This window comes from Caloenas nicobarica, chromosome 3 (assembly GCF_036013445.1).
Source record: "Caloenas nicobarica isolate bCalNic1 chromosome 3, bCalNic1.hap1, whole genome shotgun sequence".
NCBI lineage: Eukaryota > Metazoa > Chordata > Aves > Columbiformes > Columbidae > Caloenas > Caloenas nicobarica.
The window spans coordinates 81,992,534-82,013,875 of NC_088247.1; the positions used below are offsets into that span (position 1 = coordinate 81,992,534).

General features: G+C 37.2%; 1 protein-coding gene across 7 annotated transcripts in view; it reads right to left on the reverse strand.

The window, feature by feature from the left end:
• The window catches only part of RGS7 (regulator of G protein signaling 7), a 246,637-nt gene that overhangs the window by 32,479 nt on the left and 192,816 nt on the right, over positions 1-21,342 (reverse strand). For 6 of the 7 annotated variants that reach the window (XM_065630609.1, XM_065630605.1, XM_065630608.1 and 3 more), the window contains 5 exons: positions 11,286-11,360; positions 10,115-10,213; positions 9,322-9,383; positions 7,713-7,823; positions 7,116-7,241 (listed from right to left, as the gene is read on the reverse strand). In XM_065630609.1, coding sequence (XP_065486681.1) covers positions 7,116-7,241; positions 7,713-7,823; positions 9,322-9,383; positions 10,115-10,213; positions 11,286-11,360 — 473 coding nt within the window. The remainder of the gene's footprint in view (positions 1-7,115; positions 7,242-7,712; positions 7,824-9,321; positions 9,384-10,114; positions 10,214-11,285; positions 11,361-21,342) is intronic. The other variant, XM_065630606.1, reaches the window with a different exon arrangement.

Genomic DNA, 21,342 nt, shown 5'->3' on the forward strand with positions numbered 1-21,342 from the left:
CATGTATGAACTGGAAAAACATTTGTTTTGCTTGCTGTAATTTAATTCCTTTCTTCAGCATTGCATTTCTACACACAGTTTTACTAAAACGCTGAATGGAAGTACCCACTCTCTCTTCTGCTGCTGAGCAAACAAACATTCGGCAGCCACATTCAGTGCAGTCCAGTTCATTGTATCCTTCTCAGTCTGGAGCAGGATCACTAAAAAGGTCTTGAGCACTTTGTGATCACAGCTTGCTAGCTATAAGCTTTGATATTAACTTTTCATTCGCTATTATGATTGCTTTATCATCATTTCTTATACAGGTGTTCAGACTCGCTACACAAAATAATTCTAAATTCATCTAGGATGCCATGCTTAGACATGGTGCAGACCATGTAGTTCTACCCCCTCCAAGAGCTCAACTAAAGTTTGACTTTGTTAAATGCACAATATATACCATCGCAACTTATTTTGTCATAGCTGATCCTATGAAACAGATAAACTGAACCTTGAAGTGAGTTAACGGTGAAATAAGTTGGATTTTACATGGCTGACAAAGAATTTGGGTGCACCTTGAAAATGTGGTTCTACACTGCTTACATTGTGAGATCAAACTGAGCTCTTTAGCCTAGTTAAACAGGGATGGGATAGGGGTGAGTAACAGCGGAACTGTATTCAGACTCTCCAAGAAGGCAAAACGATACCACCCCGAATCCAAATTCTAATGTAGTTATTGCAGCAACTCCTAAAAGAGGATAGTAAAGCATAGCTAAGAAAAGCTTACAGTATTCCTCCCACAAAACATTCTTCACTTGAGATGATTTACATCTCAATTACTCCTTCATACCACTCTTTTGAAACTCCTTTGTAGCACAGATGGATGGAGACATGGTCATGGCTCACAAGCCATTATGGTCAGCTTCACTCTACTGAGATGACAATTTCAGCTATTTCTACATCCCTCAATTTCCATAGTATCTAAGCACAATCTTTCTGTCTATTGATCCTTTAGGATCCTCCAAGAGACAGAGAAGTAATATCATCCCCACTTTGCAAACATACTAATAATGTAATAATGTACAGTGGTTTCTCCAAGGTCACCAAGAGAGTCTGTGCCAACAGAAGATCTTCAGTTTCAAAAATTCTGGGTAGCATCACTTATCTCTATGAATTGCAGTGTGAACTGAACATAGATCTGCACAAAGCCTGAGGATGTATCCTGAGAATCTGATGGCAATGCAGTAAGAATAGAGGCCTCATAACTCAAGTTTAAAAACTGCACAGCTCACAAACTCTAATTCGGTTCACTCTGTCAAATTTGGGCAACCTACTTTGGTTTCCTTAAGCTGCTTTCAACATTTGCATTTAAAAGGGTATATCCTGCAGTGCTAACCCTTTCAAATGCATCTTCTGGGACTGACTGATTACTCATGTGTATCAGTCAGGTAAGGAATAGAAAAATGAAAGGGAAAGATGTTCTTTGTAAACACACGTTTTCTATCACCCTGCAGACAACCTGAGGATCGAGCTCAAAGATGTCACATTCTTATTTCTTCCATCGTATCACTGCCAATACTTCTGGAAGTCACCACAAACATGCCTTAGGATGCTATTTTCTTTTGCAAGTAAACTGTTTCCATACAGTAGGTTATACTCAATTATGAGGAAATAGATGGGAAATAAATTTAACTTCTTTGAAGAAACATTCAGCTTCCAGAATAGAATAGGCAGGTTGTATAGACACATCCTTACAGGACGAACACCAGCTCTTTGATAGATTAATTCTATTTTACCCTTCAAACATTAGCATTCAAAAACTCTATTGAAAATGTGAAGTTCTAAATAGAAACCTCTGTAAATGCTGATTTATGCTGTATGTTACGTCTAGGGTGCTTACTTCACAGGCAGCACACATTTTAACATTTTAATCTACTTACTGATTAAACAAAACAAAACAAAACAAACACACACACAAAAAAAAACCCACCCAAAACCAAACCAAAACAAAAAAGCCTGCCCCTCCTCCCACAGAGAGTTAAAGTCAAATATGCAAAGTTAGGAAATGCCAAAAATAAGGCTGCTACCTCTTGCATTTTCAAAAATAACTTTTCTGAACTTTGCATGGCAACCAATAACACAGATTAAGTTGAAATGGCGTCTGCAAGACCTCAGCACAGGACCTCAACTGCATTTTCAGAACAATTATATACACAGACTTAAAGTTACTTCATGGAACAAGCTAGAGCTCAGTCCCTCTGCCCTTGGATGAAACTCTGCATCTGCTGTTGGTAGAGGTTTGCTTTTGCCGTGGAGATCCTATCTCGAAGATGCTCAGTACCATTTGAACCAAGACCTGATTGTCTGGGTGTAAACCTCACTGCTGCCTTCTGTCCCAGCTGGGTCACACGCCAGACCTGTAGCTGAGTGAGATCATATAGCATATGATAGTCATACCACATGACATGGTAAGACACATGTTGCAAGACATCTGGGGATTATGTCCTCCAGCTGGATTACTTTCAAAGTGAAGGTGGCCTTGCCAGATAAATAGCACGGCTGCAAGACGGCTCCTGTCCCATTAACTGACCTAAATGTCAGATGCAGCCATCAGCAGATCCCAGATCAAGCTAATCAGTTAAATTTAGAACATAGGAACACAGAGTGAGAGAAAGGCTGTGGTGATTCTCCACAAAATGTGTGAAGTTTAGGCAGAGTGTGGAGACAGTGAAGGGGGAATTACATGGGCTTTGCACCCAGTGCATGTGACACAACAGGTCAGAGGACAGACCTTTCAGCATTGTTAGCAAAAGCAAACAAAAACCTTAACAAACTCCCCAATCAGCTAACATTCTTCTAGGGGCAGGAGAGAGTACTCTCTGATTTCTAGAGTCCACTTTCTTGACAAACAAAACTTCAAGCTTCAAATAGCAGTGCTGAAGATCTTCAAGAAAATGACAGAGAAAACTACTAAATCTTGCAACTAGTTCCTTCTCATCTCATCTACAGAAATGGCAACATAGCTGGGACTTGGAGTTCAAGCCTGACTCTTAATGAGAAATAAAGTATCAGCAATTTCAGCCTTGAGGATTAAATTTTGGTCAAGTTATTAGCATCCAAACCAGGGTCTCATAATCAACAGTGTGAAGGATAAACACTACCAGTGCCCATACTGTGTGGGGAAGTGTCATTATCTACACTTCTGTTCAGACTTGCAGGACAGACATCAAGGACAGTTAATCAGTCTTCATACTCTGTAACATGCAGAACTCCTCCATCATCAGTGAAGACAGAAACATCTTGCATTTAAAGTAATAGAGAGTTGTGATCAGTAATAAGGAGCAAAAAAAGTGAAACAGGCTGGATTAAAGAGAAAACTTAACCTCTTGCATCATTCTCTTCTCTGGTAAAAGCACAGTTATGTTGTTATTAAAAGAATAACCAGAACAACTGAAGTAAGTTAAATATAAAATTAAGCACTATGACTAAACCAGTTTGTAGGCAACACTGCAAATTTTTAGTAGTGTGTATGTGAGTTTTTATTTCTTTTTTCTACAGGACATAATTGAAGCCTCTATCTCCAGTACAGAACATTTCTACAACTTAAATGGATGAGCCCAAAATAAACGCCTCAAAAAATCTCAGCTTGCAGGGGAATGCTCAGAGAAAATTTATTGAGAGAAAACAACTAAATCAGGCTAGCTTCTCGGTCACCTTCTTCTTTTTCTGGACAACCAGAACTCAAAGCCCCTTTTCACTATTTACTCACACATTATGGAAGCTAGTAATTGAGGATCAAAGGAAGGAACTAGGGGTCCAGCGGGTTTCCTTCTGTGCATCATGGAAGATGTCCTGTCACCACTCTCCCTTCATAACCTAGGAGGATTTTGCAGTCTTAGCACTGCCTTGGAGATCACAGCTACTGCAATCCTGCATAATGACTTGGACAGGCTTTTAGATTGGCAGGCCTGAAGCCATTTAGATCTTCACAGGCTGCAATTCCTACAAAGCAATCACTTGGGAGCAAATGTAAAGTCAGCATATGAATATTAACTTTCCAAATAATTCTGCAGCACTACAGACAAAGGAAGGATATGGAGAGGAATGGGGATTTTCTACAGCAATGAAAGAAATTGGGTCTCCAGGTAGATTCAGTCTTGCAGTAAGATTCATTTCGCTATCTCACTCTCTTTGAAAAGTCCCTTTTCAGTGCTTGGACAGCCTTGTGACTAAGCTCAGTAGTACTGGATCATGCTCAAACTTGAGTCTTGTGCATTTTAAACAATAGTCACCATTTTTGTAATAGGCAGTGGGAATTTTACAAATCTATTATCCAAATCATATGTTACTTTAGCTATTTGTTCTGTGCAGTGAGCAGCATGCAAAGTGATCTCTCCAAAAAATCTGCATGGTAAAAAGAGATTACAATTCACAGCCTGCGTTGGGTGAATGCAGAATCCAGTCTGGGTGTCAGCAAACTGCAGTCACTCTGTAATGAAGCTACTGCACTGACAGAACTGCTTAGACAGTCCTGTTCCTTTGTTATGCTTTCCAACACCCCTGTGACATAAAATTAATCCCAGTTTATAGGCAAAGAAAAAAAGCATAGAGATTCAGAGTAAGAGGATGAAACCTGGTTGTATTCCTAATCGTTGCAGTTCTTAGTTTTAACTCATGGCTCGTTTCTTCATCTCTCGTCTGTTTCTTAAGACAGGATCTATATCCACTAAGAATGAGATTCTCAGCCAGCTTAGGCATCCTTAGTCCAAGTTAATGAAACACTAACACTGGGACTTTTATCTAGATAACATAATCACACTGAATAGAAATGGTCCGTGTATCTGGTAGACTTATCGTTTCACATTTTTGGCATTTCGTTCACCAAAGCAAGGTATAGGACTTCTAATCAACTAATACTGAATCTCTCTGTAGTGTCTGCAGTCCCCTGCTGTATCCTGTGTCCTGCGCTTGGTAGCTCAAATCCAGGGTCCCAGACGTCTGTCCCACTGTAGGTTTGATGGTGCTTGTTGTAAATTCTATCATGATTAGATCTGTAAAAGCACGAGAGCCAGCTACTGATTCGAGTTTACTTTGTTGCAATGGGAAGATGTGGATGGAAATAAACCCTTTTCTCAAGGTGGCTGTCAAATCCAAAAAAAACCACCCCAAAACCCCAAATTGCCACAGTAGGGTTAACAGGTAAGCAGAGAAATTGGTAGTCTTTTTAATTTAAGGTTTATTCAGCTGTAATAAGCTTTTAATTTCTGTTACTGAGATCTAAAACATTTTGACTCCTGTACACAACAAGCTTTACAAATTCATGCTTTCTAACTTGACTTTACTGCGTGAGCAGTATTGCATTGATTTCCCCACAGTTTCAGAACTCATAATTCTGAGCTTGTGAGACAGTTTTCCTTCAGTTAATCATCACAGAAAGCACTTTTTCAGTGCTAGTTTGATCCCCCGCCTAATCCTTCATGGGGACAGCCTTTAAGCTCATATTCACCATTCCTCAGTCATTATATTTTATAATGGCAGTATAAGAATCTAGGGACAGAGACAAAAGAGTAGATGGCATGTCAAGGAATCAGCTCTGAACAAATTTCTCTGGATCTGTCACTTGCAGTTGCCTGTGGTTAGTGTTGTAAGTAGGATTAGAAGAAAGATCTAGGGATTATGAGGGTAACAGTCTAGTTGGCAGAGAGAGAAATTAATCACAGAAAAGCACAGAAACTGGGCTGGATAGGTTCATGTTTGAACAGTTGCTCTGCATAAGGAATTATCGAGATGCTCTTTAAATTAAAAAAAATACCTTTCTGATTTTTAAAATTTCATTTTACCTCTTGGATTTTTTAACTAGAAAAAGTCTGTGTCTGTCTTTAATGAAGTTATCAACATACACATGCAGGTCAGGCCATATTTCCATGGAGTTAATGGCAAACAAATCAGTTGCAAAATATCATAAGGTCTAGAGTATCTAATATACATTTGTGACACAAAATTCAACATTTGACTGTGAACATGGTCAGCAACTTAGCAAAGTCCATCTCCAATTATTCTTCTGAAAAAATTAAATTAACAACAAGAAGGTCTGTGCAATTACCCAGAATGAAGCAAAATCACAAAATGCTAAATGCCTCCCGTAAGATGCTACATAAATGTAACTCTAGTATATGAATGGCAATGCTGCACCACTTCAGAGTGAGAACTGGCATAGAAAAAAAGTAGCTTAGGATTTTTCTGAGTTCTAGAATGTGTGCAAATAGCATTTTATACTCCTTATGTTGGTGGTGAATGGAAGTGATAGAGGTAACATCTGAAAGAAGGTGAGATAAAGAGAAAAATATGTTGTACATGCTTTTGTACTATGTACAGTTTGACTTATCTATAGAAAGGCTGTTATTAATCCCTCTGAAATAATTCTTACAAAAATATGACTTGCTTAGAATAGCAACAAGAGAAAACAGTATTAGCCAATGGATGGATTATCATTTTTTAAAATCAAATAGTTGTTTTCTTTCACTTAAAAGTAATTCAGTATATGTACTTTAAAAAAAAAATTTAAGCTTCCGCATTATCGGCTCCTTTCCATTTTGCAATCTGTGAGGAATTTGAGAGTCAGCTGTCACACTACTTCTGTTGTGTCAGATCCATGAGAACTAGAACCTTGGTGGAGATTTTCAAAAGACCGATGATCCCTAGAAACCTGACCAACAGTGAAGTCCATGAATTTTACTTTTAAATCCCTTATTTATTTTTAAACAAATTATTATTTTTTTAATTTTATTGTCCTCCTAATATTTGACTTAATGAAAAATAATGAACAGGCTTTGAATGAGACAGTGTTTGAAACCTGTTTCATAAAATCAGCTGAGAAAAAAGGTCTTATATGGGTAGTTTGACCAAAAGTTAGACATGAAGGGGAAAATATGCTTCATGTGAGTCTCTGTTAACTATATCAATCTTTCCCTCAGCCTGAACATGGGAGCAGGAAGCAACCTGCATTAAAGGATTCTGAAAAGTAAGACACAGAAAAAAAATGTTGAAGGAGTCAAAAAAGGAGAAGAAAGGTATCAGACAAAAAAAAAAAACCCACAATGTATCTTACAAGCAATTAAAACGTCCTTCTCATTTACCTTAAATTTTCTGAACTGAATTCTGACTCCAGGAATTTGAGAAACTGCTCTCTTCCCACAGGGTCTTTCAAAGCTTCATCCATGCCAAACCCCCATCGTTTCACCCTCTGCTGTCCTGGCTCTTTGCTACAGAAGAAAAACCAACAGAACTTACAATCAGCAACACTTCAGTATTCTAATACTCCGGGTTCATAATTTACACTAAGTCCTAAAGTTCCACCACAGATTTCTCACCTTCCAGATTGCTCTTATCTGTGCAATGTTCAGAGATGAGCAACCAGGCTGTTGGAAGGAATACGCATGCATTTACACAGAAGAATAAGGACTTCCAACTAGGAAATGTTATCAGATTTTAAAATGTGTCTTTTTTTCCCCCACACTGGGACCCTGCAAACTGGTTACTGTAATATTTTACACAGATCTATTAATCCATAGCTCTTCCCATCTTACGAAACTGTAAAGCTGGAAAGACCAAAAGGATACTGCGTTGCCCTTCTGCCTCAGTATTTTCATGCAATACCTCCGTCCGAAATCTTCACACTTCAAGAAAAGCCTGTTATACTCCCTTACCCCAAAAGAAGAAAGAAAATTATATACCTTGCCTCCAGTTCCCAGAAAGTGGTGTCATCTGATATCCAAGGATTTGAGGGATCAGGGGGCACAAGAAAAGGATCATATTCCAAATACTGCTCTGTGTAAGCTAATAGACTAGGAAAACAAAAGCACCAAACATCGTCATGTCAGGAGGTGAGGAAAGCTGATCAGGTTACCCGAGTTAACCAGTTGCCTTGCACCAGCTGAACCATGGTAACTGGGTGTGCTCACACAGAAGTCAGGTACAAGCTCAGGATAAAATAGGTTTGCTCGAGCCTATTAAAAGTGGACACCTGAAGAAGGAGCAGTGGCTCAAGTCTTATCAAGAGCTGAAGTAAAATAAATTAGAAAATTTCCTAATACTTCCATATCTTAGGTCTCTTTTAGGCACTCATAAATTAAATCGAGCAACCTCTTCCATGCACATTTGCTGTTACAAAGGAACGCGTTTTATAGCCCTATGGTTTTAATTAGCAGTTCCTTTAAAATCTGTTCTAGAACACTGCATGCTGTCCAGGTCATATTTATTGGCCCTGCAGCTGCTGGGACTCCTTTTTTCCTCTTTTACATACATTTAATATTTTTATTATTTCCTAATGAAATGGCACTACTCCCAAGTTTATTGCTTACCAAATTTTTTTTCCCCGAATTCTTCCATATTCATGAATTTGTCTGACTCAGTTGCACACACTAAAAACTTTTCTTGTATTTTCGTAATTTACATCTTTCATGCCCTTATTCTTGCTTTTCATATTTCCTTTTGCCTTATAATTATTGAAAAAAATACTGAAAAGTGAGGACAAATATTCTTTCTTTTCATTCCTATTTATATCACATTTAGTCTGTATTCCATTTTTACTGTTCAGTAAACACAAATTCTTAAAAAGTTACCCTTATAAATATATATTTATATGGTTTTGTATGTGCATGCATACAAAAACATATGTAAGTACATACACATGCACAAACGTATATGAGAGAATGAAGAACCATTTGGATTTGGCTTAATTTCCTTTAATAGGTCCCATCCTATGCAGCTCATTTTCTGCAATTTTCACTGTCTCTCTATTTGACGTGTAAGAACAGACTGTTCCTCTTCTCTACCTAAGCTGTAGTTAGTCTTTCTGAGGGACAATTTATTAGGTTTCTAGCCCCTTCCTGACAAATTTTGGTCTTATTTGGAGAAAGATTCCTACTTATGTTACACCCTCTGACCCAAAGCAAGCTCAGACTCACTTTGATCAAGCACCTAGCCAGCTCTGCAGATCAGTTCCCTTGCTTTCTCAGTGATCGTCCTTCTGAAATAACAACACAGTTACCCCAGACCTATTTCCATTTTGCCTCCCTGCCAACGTGAGGTGAAACTTGTGACCATTTGGTCAGAGGCTGTTTCAGCGACTCTTGGGTTTATCGGAAATGTATCACGGAATATCTGGGCCATCTTTTATCAACAAAATAACTTCATACCTCTCACTTAAAGTCAACTCTCATCAGTTATTTCTATGACACCTGAGCTCCCTTGTCTCTCTTTCTTTGAAGCTATTTCATACTGACATTTTCTCAATAGTTATTAGTTTAAGTGAAAAACCAAGAGATTTGACAATATACTTACCTCTCTGCAACTTTTGACATTTTTAATCTGTGTCTGTCTAATTGCATTTGCCAGTACTTAATCTGCAAGAAAAGAAGGCAAAGAGTGTTATGAGTAATTCATTGCGCGACTCTATTTCCATAACTTTTTTATTAAGGCTGTAATTTAAGCTTAATTTATCCCAGGGCACAGAAGAGAAATATAACTGAGTTAAAACAGCATTTCACCAGTGGATTTCTAAAATAAATGGAAGTTTCCATCAAAGAGAAAGTTCATACAGAGACAAAAAAAGGACACAATATAACATTTTCCCTAAAGGTTCATCAACAGAAATCCAATTAGCCGTTGTGGTTTTTTTAGAATTTTGAAGAGAACTACTAATTCTTCAGACATTTACCTGCTCCCAATTCTAACACCTCAGGAGTGATTAATGAAGCATTAACAGTAGATAAATGTGCAAACCCACAGGTGCATACACAGAGAGGTAAGTATACCCCCAAACCTTGAATGGGTGTTGAAAGGGAGATTGAGCTGTCTGCTGCTAAAGGGGCTGATGGCTTTAGTTATGCAAAGAACCCATTCACTGGCCTGCTGCTAACTACCTTTAACTGTTTAATGCAAGATACAAAATTGTCATGTTTTGTCTCATTAGTTTTATTAGAAGTTACATACCTAAATCCATCAATCCTGAGACAAGGAAAAGGTTTACTAAACATTTGCTAGATCTGTTCTGAACATACTTCCCAGTTATGATAATTTTTTCGTTTCCTAAAAAGTTCATTTAAAAGTACATGTTTGTAGTTATTTTTCAAACCTCTTGATGTAGTTCATCTTCTGTGGGTGGCTTAGTCTCTGGTACTGGTGTGTGGGTAGGGCTGTGACTTCGAATGTCGTTTTGTAAGCCATAGACAGACTATGCAAAAAACATGGAACAATGATAGTTGCTTTCAGACAATGCTTTCTATACATACCCATATTAACTGTGATGTCTTAGCACAGCGTGCTCAAGACGTTAGCCTAGATCATCTTGTTCTAAAGAAACTGCAAATAAGCCATGTGCTCAGATAAAGTTGTGCTTCCCCAAACCCTACAATTTCATAATGCCATAGAACACAGGATCTACTTTTATTATGTCTCTATATTAACAGCATAGTAAATGTGGGGGATGACACTGAAAGGCAGCTATTACAGCAAGTGGAGATAACCAGTAGGAAAAGAAGAAACGGTATCCTGAAAAGCAGACCATCATTATGATTATTGGATTATTTGGATGATTTGCAGATTTGCAATTACTGCTTTCAAAATTATGGTAATCTGGACCTTTCACTACCATAAATAAACTAAGATAAAACTTTCTCTAAATTCACTTCCATTTTGAAAAGATTTTTTTCCCATGGATTGACACGAAAATATACGTCAAAGGGAGTACTTTAAAGTTGGAGTCAATCTACATTATTGTGATACAAAAGATTTGGAGGAAAGTGTTGTTCTGATCCATTTTAAACATCCTTAGAGAATTTACACTGTTCATGTCAGGATCCTTATTTAGATGAAGCTAATTTCCTCCACAATTTTTGGTCATCTATTTGGGGCAAAATTGTATACTAGAGACACCCTTATTGTTAAGGCTAGTACAAGAAGTACTGCTGTTACAGTTTACACTGCATTTTTATTTTTAATTAATTACCGACAGAAATGTTTTAACACGCTTTATTCAATCTACAAAGTAACCTGAATAAAGCATGCAAAAATGAATTTTATTTTCATATTCTCTCATATTTCTCCAAAGGCTTTCTTATGTGATAGCATTTTCTTAGTAGTACCAAATTTGTTAATACTAATTCATCAAAGAGCTTATGAAATAATAGCATACATTCATTTATTTGTTCTTTGCGACTGTAAGAAAAAAATGTTTTAAGAAACTATGGAACTTCATGCTATAAAGTACCTGCACCTCCTGCCTTTGATGTAATAACAGTACTTACCTTTCTTGTTTTATGTGGATTTCTCATTCTTGAAGATTTTTTTATATCCACTTCAGTAGTGTTTACACATCCAGGCTATTAAAAGAAAAAGAAAGGAAAGCACAAGGATAAAATCTGCGAAGGAACTCCTCATTATTTTGAGAGACTCCTCTTCAGTTTGTAGGCTAAGAAAACAAATAACTAGAGGCATGTAATAACTTGATGTCCTTCTGCAATAGTCCCTAAAACATAGATAACATAGAGTCTAAGTAAGCATCTCAAGCACCATTTTGTCTGGCTTATTGTAAAAGAGATTCTTTTGCTATTCAGCCTTGTTTGCTGGATTCTATGATGGTTTTTAGGACAAGTATTACTGTATATCTTTATGCCAAAAGCACTGTAGGTAATGTACAGAGGAGTAAAAAATATCCAAATGCATATTATACTCGCAGCACAGAGCGGTACTAATTAAAATTAAATTGCTATTGGCAGTATTCGGGAATTTTGGAGTGAAACACTGAAGACCACATGCTTAGAGCTCATGACATTGTGAATTTGAAATAAAATAAATTCTCAAGATACCGGAAACAAGTCACATATTTCTGCTCCGATTTTGCCAGGGAAGACTTACAATGTGCACTCCAGCTATCCCTTTAAGAAGCACGGTTGACCTAATGGGACAAAATAAATAGAATTGTGCAATACCCAGCTCAGCTGTGAATGCCCGGCTCCCTTCAGGAGCATCTGGTTTTGGGTCAATTTTTAAAGATGAAAAATTGTGCCAAAATGAGATTTGTGTCTTAAAACAAACAAACAAATGAACAAACAAAACCAGTAAAAAAAATCCACAAGTCCCTCCCCCCAAAACAGCAACAAAACACAAAACAAACCAACAAAAAAACAAACAAAAAAGACACAGAAACCCCACAAAAACTAAAACAAAACCTACTAAACAAAACCCCCGCACACCAAAACTCAGCAGCCTAACCAGAAGACTGGCAGCCTAAACAGAATTACACTCAACGCACCTGATTTGGCCTTCAAAGATTCCTTCTCACAGCTCTGTAGCTTCCTGAAGGACACGAAGTCCTTCCTTTGATACTTCCCTCTCAGTACAAATTCTGTGCAGAAATCTATTCTTTAACCATTGCTTGAAACAACTAATAACGTGTTATGCTTTCAGGTGAGTCTTATCTATTGATTTTAGAGGGATTACACTGGCCACTGAGAGTGGGAAGTACTAATCCTGCTCTCTGGTGGGAGCAGATTTTTAGTGAAAGTAGGTTGGAGCTTTTTTAATGGGAGTAGCTAGATGTAGAATTTACTTGCCAGACAACCAAGTTGGACTTATTATCATACTAATGATATAAGCTTTGTCTTCCTGTCATAATATAAAATGCTTGTTGTGGCTGTAAATCTTTAAAGACAAAAATTTAAAACATTTCTTATATAGGCAGAGCCAGGAAACAAATACCTTTCATTGAACAAGCCAACAGTACTTTGGAAAAGATTTTAAATAACATACTAACTTTTTTATCCAGTTTGATTTTTAAATTAATATGTAAGTTTGGTTTTGTTTTGGTGTTAAATACTACATTAATGCATGTTTGATCATACTACATTTGCAGTATAAACAGTTCCTCATAACTAAGAATAAAAATAGGCACTTAGATGATATTCTCAAAACCACATCTGACATGCGTATTGAGCTAGATTTGGGAAGGTACACTTTGCACTTGTGAACAAAAATGGTAGTTTCTTAACTCAGAATAAGTTGTAACTCTCAAATACAGTGACAGGTTGAAAAATACAAAATTCTGCATGATGGTCAATTTAAAGGCAGAAAGCTATTTCACAGAGTTTTATATTGAGATATAAAGTTAAAAAAAAATCAACAATGCATCTCATCTACTTTAAGACTGTGGCAGCAGCTGGCAGGGAAGAAGACATGGGCTTTTAACAGTCTCTACAGCCCTTGAATGCAGCCGTTTGAATAGCAGGCACACTTAGATAAGGCACAAACCGTTTAGTTTTCAGCTATGGTTTGTTAAAAGCATGTCCTAAAAATGGAGAGGAGAAAAAGAAAAACAAACAAACAAAAAAACAACAGAGGAAAAAAAAAGCATAAACCTCATCCAAAGCCTCTTATTTTCAAAGATATTAAGTCCACCAGAAATAAATTGGTATGAACAGTCCTAGCACCTTGCTCAGGCAACTTACGTGCTAGAGCTGTGCAGATTCATGTGAGGGACACAACAAGAAGTTCTGGGAGATTTTTATGAATGAAACAATGGTGAAACTTTTGCTGGTTGGAAAGAGACCCACTCCCACACTGACCTTCTACAGCATCTTGTGGATTCAAACTGATACCTGTCTGTTTAAACCCTCCCACGCTGAAGCCCAGCAAATGTGGCAGGGGCACTCACAGAGGCTGTGGGGACAGAAAGGGGACCAAGGTGGGACTGATGGGGAGCAAGTGGGGAGCAGCAGCTGGGAGGTGTTGGGAGGTTTCAGTTCCCAACAGGAGGCAGCTAAAGGATGTATAACTACTCTCACAGCCTGGGGTAACAATAGGAGTTTGAGACATATATCACTACCAGTATACAACTCGGTTCTCATAATTTGATTTAAATTATATCATTGGAAATATCTAATGTAATCAGAGCCATACTACATGTTTTCTTCTCAACCGAAGAATATTTCTTAAAAGATACTTGATACGGTATGAGATGGGATTTATTGTTTCTCTGGTGCTGCCACACTTCATCTGTCAGTTTTTAGGAATAAATATCAAACAACTTTTCGGTTAAAACAAACACAAAAGCTTGCATTATTTAAACATCTTGCTAAAATAACTCGGAGTCTCTGTGGGAAAACCTTTGCTGGACAACATTTCATTTGATTCGTATGCCCCTATTAACATAATAAGTATGTACAATTACATCCAGCTGTGTTTTCGTTTTGTTTTGCTTTTTTAACTGGACTACGATAGTTCAAATAGTGAGATGCTTGTCAGAGTGCTCTGCTACAAGATTCCCACTTAGTGTGTAGTATATAATTTGCATACTAACACTGTAAATAATTTTCAAACAGATTTTCTGGAAGACTTGAAACCTCTTTTATATGTGTAAATAGAATGCTTATTTCTTTCAGGACTAATATTCTGTATGAAAACAGTCCCCCCTTCACACACACAGAGGAAAGTCTTGTGACCTTGTTGAAATTATCATACAGCAAGATCATAATCAGGGTAGAATTTGGCCTTTATCTGTTTTTATACAGCTGGCTGAAAAACTGTCACGTATTCAAAGGAAACTTAGTTTCTTTTTATCCACCTGTTAGCATGCCCTTATCTCAATGTACAAATGCCATTGTATTAATTTACAGCAAAGGACATGCCAGTCCAGTCATGATAATTTCACTGCTAAGATAAATGAATGCAGATAATTAATATCGAAAAAATATATAAGATTTTATAATCCCTACTTCAACTATTGGATAATCACATTAGTATGAATTCCAAGCAGCACAACTTTCTGTTGATGCTGTTTAGGAGGCTGCACAATAGGATTCTGCCAAGAAACAGAGCAGAAGGAGGAAGCCTCCTCTACAAGGAGAGGAGGTCCAAGAACTGCAGGTTCAAGAACTTACATGCTTGGATCTGGCTACAGCCAACATTTGAAAACAACAACCTGCAGTTCTTGGGCCTCCTCTCCTTGCAGAGGAGGCTTCCTCAAGTTAATCAAGTTAAAAAAAATCCACTTGATATTTCATAATCTTTCCCTCATAACTGTGGTGACAGTGAATTCATTAATTAAAGCCCTGTAACAGTGCTAACAGTGAATTAACTTTTTCACACCTGTAGTAACTCTTTGGAATAATTTGTTGTTCCATCAAAATAGTGCAGAATATCTAATATTTAAAGTCTGTTTGCTGTACCAAGTTGCATCCTCCAAGAACCTTCTTTATTGCCTGGCCACATAGCCAAAATCAATTGCTATCAACACCTTTTTGTGTAAAAAGCTCTTTGCTGCAATGTATTTGTAATTCTTAGAAGTGTGAAATTCTCAACAGAAAGTAAACTGATATTTATAATTACATCAGTTTAAATTTTGATGCTTTTTTCTTTCTTAAAGAATATGGCAATTTATCTGTGAATCTACTTAAGCCAGAATAACCAGAAGTTTTCTAGTATCTGAGGCAAATAGACCCATGTATGTGGGAGGGAATGAGCTCATGCACTGCAATAGGCTGGGGACTGTCTGTATTGCTGCTCTGTAGAAAATTATTCGAGAGAGAAGCTGAACGTGAGTCAGCAGTATGTCCTTGCAGCAATGCAGGCCAACCACACACCCAGCTGCATTAGCAACAGCATAGCCAGCAGGTGAAGGAAGGGGTTATTTTTACTCAGCATCATGAGGATACATCTGGAATAACAAGACTTGTTTTGGGCCCCACAAACAACACAAGAAATACATTCAAAATGGAGAAGTCCAGTGGAGGAAAAGACTTTTATTTGGAAAAGGGGAGAGAGAACTGTTGTCTTCTGCTGCCTAAAGGGGGTTTGCAGAGCTAGACCTGTTCCAGAGGTGCACCGTGAAAGGACAGGAGGCAATAGTCAGAAACCGCAGGAAAGGAAACTCCACTTAGCTATAAAGAAACATTTTTCACAATAAAAGGAGGAAATTGCTTAAGAGAGGCTGTGGAATCTCCATCCTTGGTGATTTTCAATGCTCGTTTAACCAAGGGCCTGAATAATCTCATTCAATTTAGAAATTAGCACTTCTTTGAGCAGAAGGTTGGACTAGAGGACCTGCAGAGGTCCCTCTCAGCCTACAATTCTGTAGTACAGCCTATGATCTACACAAGCCACAGTGACTGAAATTCAAACAATCCACCTTACAGAACACCCCAATCATGCATTCACAGTGGTGTGAAATCACCACCCTGCCTTCCCCTCCCCACACCAGCAGAATGGAAGGACAGGACTGGGATTTGCTTCCTCACAGCTGCCTCTGCTCTCTGGCAGCCTGCGGTGTGTGCTCAACCCATACAAAAAAAATCAAGCAATAATTTAAGGAAATGTAATTTCACAGCCTCTTTAGCTAAAAAGGCACAGGTGTTATTTAAAATAATTACCTCATTTCAATATGCACACCCATAAATTCAGGGTGCACTAAAACACTAAATATTTAGGCAGATTGATTCACATCTCTTACACATTTTCATTGCATTTCAGTGTCAATACACAACAAAATAGATCCTTTTATTTGTTTTGCAAGCATGGGCTAACTTGGTAAGCTTAAATGTAAAATACTAAATTTCAAGATCTCCAGGCTTTCAAAATTTAAATACTAGAAATTTAAATCATGGACATGGATACAAACATGACAGACTTTGGCTTCCATTTGGAAAAGATAAAGTCAGACACACAAACATAAAGACAAGACAGAGACTGAAAGCTTTCTTTTACATTATTTCTAATAGCAGACTATCAGAAATACGGCAAGCTTAAAATCTGAAATTTCTTGAGTGTCAAATGTTAGCATTGCCTTCTGCAACAATCTATTCTGCTATTTCTGTCTTTTTTGCCATTTCTGTCATTTTTCTAGGAAAGGAGTCTTCTAAGCCTCAGCAGCCACTTATTCATATCACTCACTTCTAAAGTAAGGAAAGGAAGCTAATTAGACAGTGAATGATAAGCAGAACACCACACTTCATTTTTATTTGTAGTTTTTATATTCCAGTTTACTTGTGCAGCTAGCTGAACTATATGTAGTTAAAAATCAAGAGGAGAATAAGGGCATGAAAGATTATAAAAAAGAAATGAGGCATAGAAAAAAATTCCAGTGGTACTCAGCTGAAAAAAAACCATCTAAGCAGTTATTAGCTGGAGGAATACCCAGTTTGACTCTGGTTATGTGGGAAAGTTTATTTTTTCTTGTACAAAGTCTAGCATCAAAGGAGGCATTAAAATCCTATACTGAGGAGGTTGTCAGTAGTGCCTACAACTGATGTTCTCGCAGAGAAAAGCACAGACTATATTGTCCCGCAGTGCACCAATTTTCCATTTCCCAGAGATGGAAATTATTGGAGTGTGCAGAACCTGCTAAGGCTTATAAAGAAAGGTTGAGGTTTCACCTCAACTCAAAAGTTGGATATTTTGAGGTTTTACCTCATTTTACACACTTCAGGGTCAAGGAGTGAAAATGCAGAAGAGATGCACTATTAATGATTTTGCTGGTGCAATAGAAAGTCTCAAATAAACATTTCAAGTGTGCTGAGTACAAGTGGTAAGCTCTTTTAACAGTAGCCATAGTTGCCAGGACCTGCGGATATGTAGGAACGTGTATTGATACTGCTGCTTGGGGCAGGTAGGAGGGATGTCAGTGGCCTTTGCTACATCACCCATGGCAGCAAAGCCAAATCAGTGATTACAGGGACTGGGCTACAGGAGCCACTTTCTTTTGGTTGGAGAAAATTACTGTTACTTACAACTGAAGCACTTAGTCGTGGGTTTCATATACAATCGACTAGGTGTACCAAATCTGAAACACTCCTATGAACTTTATTAGCCTCTCCAAAAGTCTATGGCTTAATTATTATTTCCATTCGGTTCAGCAGTTCTTTGAAAATAACTCTGAGAAATCAAGTGTGTAAGCATTGGGACTTCTTTTTACAACCTCCTAGTCACAAAATGATCAGTAAATTAGCAGATGTCTGAAGAAACAAACAAACAAACAAAAAGCAACTTATGCCCCATCTATCACAAATGTAGCATAATCCAATAATTACTAACTTTAAACTAAGTTGGGTGGGTATCCCTGCTGCAGGGTCTAGCCACTTAATGTATACAGGCTTTGTTCCACAGTTGAAACTGAGGAGGGTTTTTTTTGTCCTGTATATGGAGTGGCACTGTAAGTTTTACAAAAGTGTCCAGACACTATCATGTAATAGAAGGGACCAGCACCAACTTTTCTTCTCTCTAAACCGGCTAAAACCTGCTTGTTCTACTAGAGCATTAGATATTTCCCCAATTTCTACAGCCTTTTCCTTATGCATCTTAAAAGAGATGTGTTATGCTACTAAATGCTGTTTTTATAGAACACAATATAGGGTAAATAATTACAATCTATATATTCAGTGTGGCACTGAAATAAGTGAATTCACCTTGGAACTGGACTTGCTTAGAATTGCTTCAAATTTAGTTATATTCCTTAATATGAACCTGCTTTTAAAACATGTAACACATCTGACAATATGCTGCAAATATCCCTGAATATAGTTATCTGCAGTCAAGTAGTATTATGGAAACAAATTAGTTGTACACAGCTTAACTGTTAAAACCTGTCTATATCAGCTGATAATGATGTACAACATATTGGCTTCTAATTAAGTAAATATAGCTTTCAATTTTTTCTTATTCATTCATTGAATTGGTATTTCAGGCCACAGAATGTTCAATGCCAATTCTTATTGAACTGCTTCATTCAAAGGAAGTGATTGTCTTAATTCATAAGAATTAATAAAAGCTTTGTTAGGATTAAGTCTGCTCTTCTGTTGAAGGTTTTAGTAGAGAATTATGCAGGCAGCATAGAATGTATTTAAATACTCAATATATGTCGTCGTTAGTTAATTTCATTCTGACTTATTCAAGAACAGAGATAAGTAATATAAAGTTCCAGACTTATTTATTAAATAGAAATGAATGAGCAATAAACCTGATGGTGTCATCCACTAGAAACATATTGATGCAGAAATAATGAATTCTTGATAAACTGCAGAGAAAGGTGTAAGATTTAAGCATAAGCTAAACCCAGTACAGACAGCATCGTGTGAAGGACAGAAAACTCGCCATTTGGACTAATTAGTAAAATCAATATATGCTTTATTCAAGGATTTATTTGAAGATCATCAACTACTATAAAAATAGCAGTAGTTCCACTTGTTCTGCAGTGGACTCAATCAAAACATGGCAAGGAGTGCAATTATTGGACAAAAGTTTAACTATAAGTTGTTTCTTTTGTTTGGACAAAACAAATGAAGTTCAAAGACCATCAGACAAAGAAGACATATTTGATCTATTAGTTTAATCAAGCTTCAACTATGTTTGCAGCATGGTAAAACTCAGATGGTTTTCAAACTAAGAGATAGGAAGTCTCACTTAGCATGGAACTTAGGATTCCAAAAATTTTCATTATCTTTCCAAAAAAAAGAACCTATGCTGTACCAGTTTCCTTTTTATACCTATCTGTCTTCTCAAACTAGAGATCAGATCTTTTCTCTGAGTAGTATCAGACACACAAGGAATTCCAGCGGCTGTGCAAACCAAGGACCTCCTTGGAACAGGAGAAAAAGAGAGAGAGAGAGAGATTTTCCAGAAATATAATACAATAAATTAAACCATAAAATTAATCCATAGGAGATAGAGCATCTTGAATCCTGACACGGATTCTCAGATTCTCACACACTTGATTGTATAAGGACTGAACTAGTGCAAAGCTGGGCTTTACCTTAAGAGAATAGGATTTTATCATTAGGGGTTTTTTTTTAAAAAAATATTTTAGCGCTCTGTGTATAAGAGAAACACATGATATACAAAATGTACATGAAAGGGATGTTGAAATTTAATTTTTGAGACAGGTCATATGAGGCTAAACTAGAAGCTGTACAAACGAATATATGACTGCATGGAAGTTATATGCTTATTTTTTTTGAAAGTTAATTTAATTTCTAATTACTCTTAATTTACAATAGACTATTTTAGGTTTGTAGTGACTGGTTTTCAGAACCAGAAATGATTGTACAGAAATTAGATCCACTGTATTTATTCAAGTGATGCTTCAGTAAGTATGAATTTTAAATAAGGCTGTACTAATGTGATTTCTGTGTACGGGAAGATTCCAGTATTTGCAATACTGTTGCGTAAGAAAACCTGTTAAATTTATTAGTTTTGCTGCCCCTGTGCTAAATACTCAGAGTCATTATTGCTTTCTCAATTTTTTCACCCCAGAAGGCAGGAAACTACTGGTTTACCGATTCCATACAGAAGAATTTAGGTTATTCACTTGAAAAAAGGGAGAACAGGAAAGTCTGACCACATGTCTCTGTAAATGTTGATGGCAAATATAGGTGAAATTTAGAAACTGATTTTCTGCCTTTTGACTTACAAGAAGATCCTTGGCAAAATGCTTTGAGGCAGCAAATTTAATTCACACAGAAACAAAATCAATGCATAAACATTGGACTTATTCAAAACATTTCTCATCTTTACTATGTCAGCTTACTTTTCTATTTGCTACCAGAACTGGGTTTTACTAAAAACCATAACATCTCATTTTTCTGTGGTCTCATCAGTTAGCTATTTCACAATTTCTGACCTCTTCGTAATCCTCAGTTTTAACTCGAGCACTTTCAGTTTGTGGCACTGTTGCAAGGAAGCCGGCTTCTTTTTCTCCATCTGTCCCACCCCTACTGAAGCATCAGACTAAATAAAAATAATGTGAGTACAAATTCTTCCATATAGATCTTAGCAGGCCAGCTATAAGGTTTATAAATATCTGCCTCAAACAGATGTGAGTATGGATCGTAAACATTATAACCATTTTCTGAAAATAAAACATTGCGCAAGGCTTTGTTTCATTACCAGAATACACTTATCTGAGACAGCCAGTTGCAGCTTTGGCTGCATTCCCTGTTTGCTGGAGAGGTAACTCCCTTGTAAGGATATATGGTGAAACAGGTGCAAAAGAAGACATGAAAATTGTGTGTGGAGACATCACTACAGAGGTTGGATGGTATGATTCACATTTGTTTCCCCGAACTGTTTAAAAACTTTCTGAAAATATTACGATAAAGCAAACAGAAGTGTTCTCTGGCCAAACAAGAAACTGGCCCAGGAAAGTTTAGGATTTGTAGCACGAGAAGTGTCAAATGAAGTATCGCACCACCTTAGCCAAGTTAAATTCAGTCTCTGCCAAGTCTTTGAGGCTGATCTTGCAGGACAGGATGGAAAAGTCATTAAAAACAAAAGCAATGAAAGAAAACCAAGAACAAATAACCACAACTATCTGCTGCA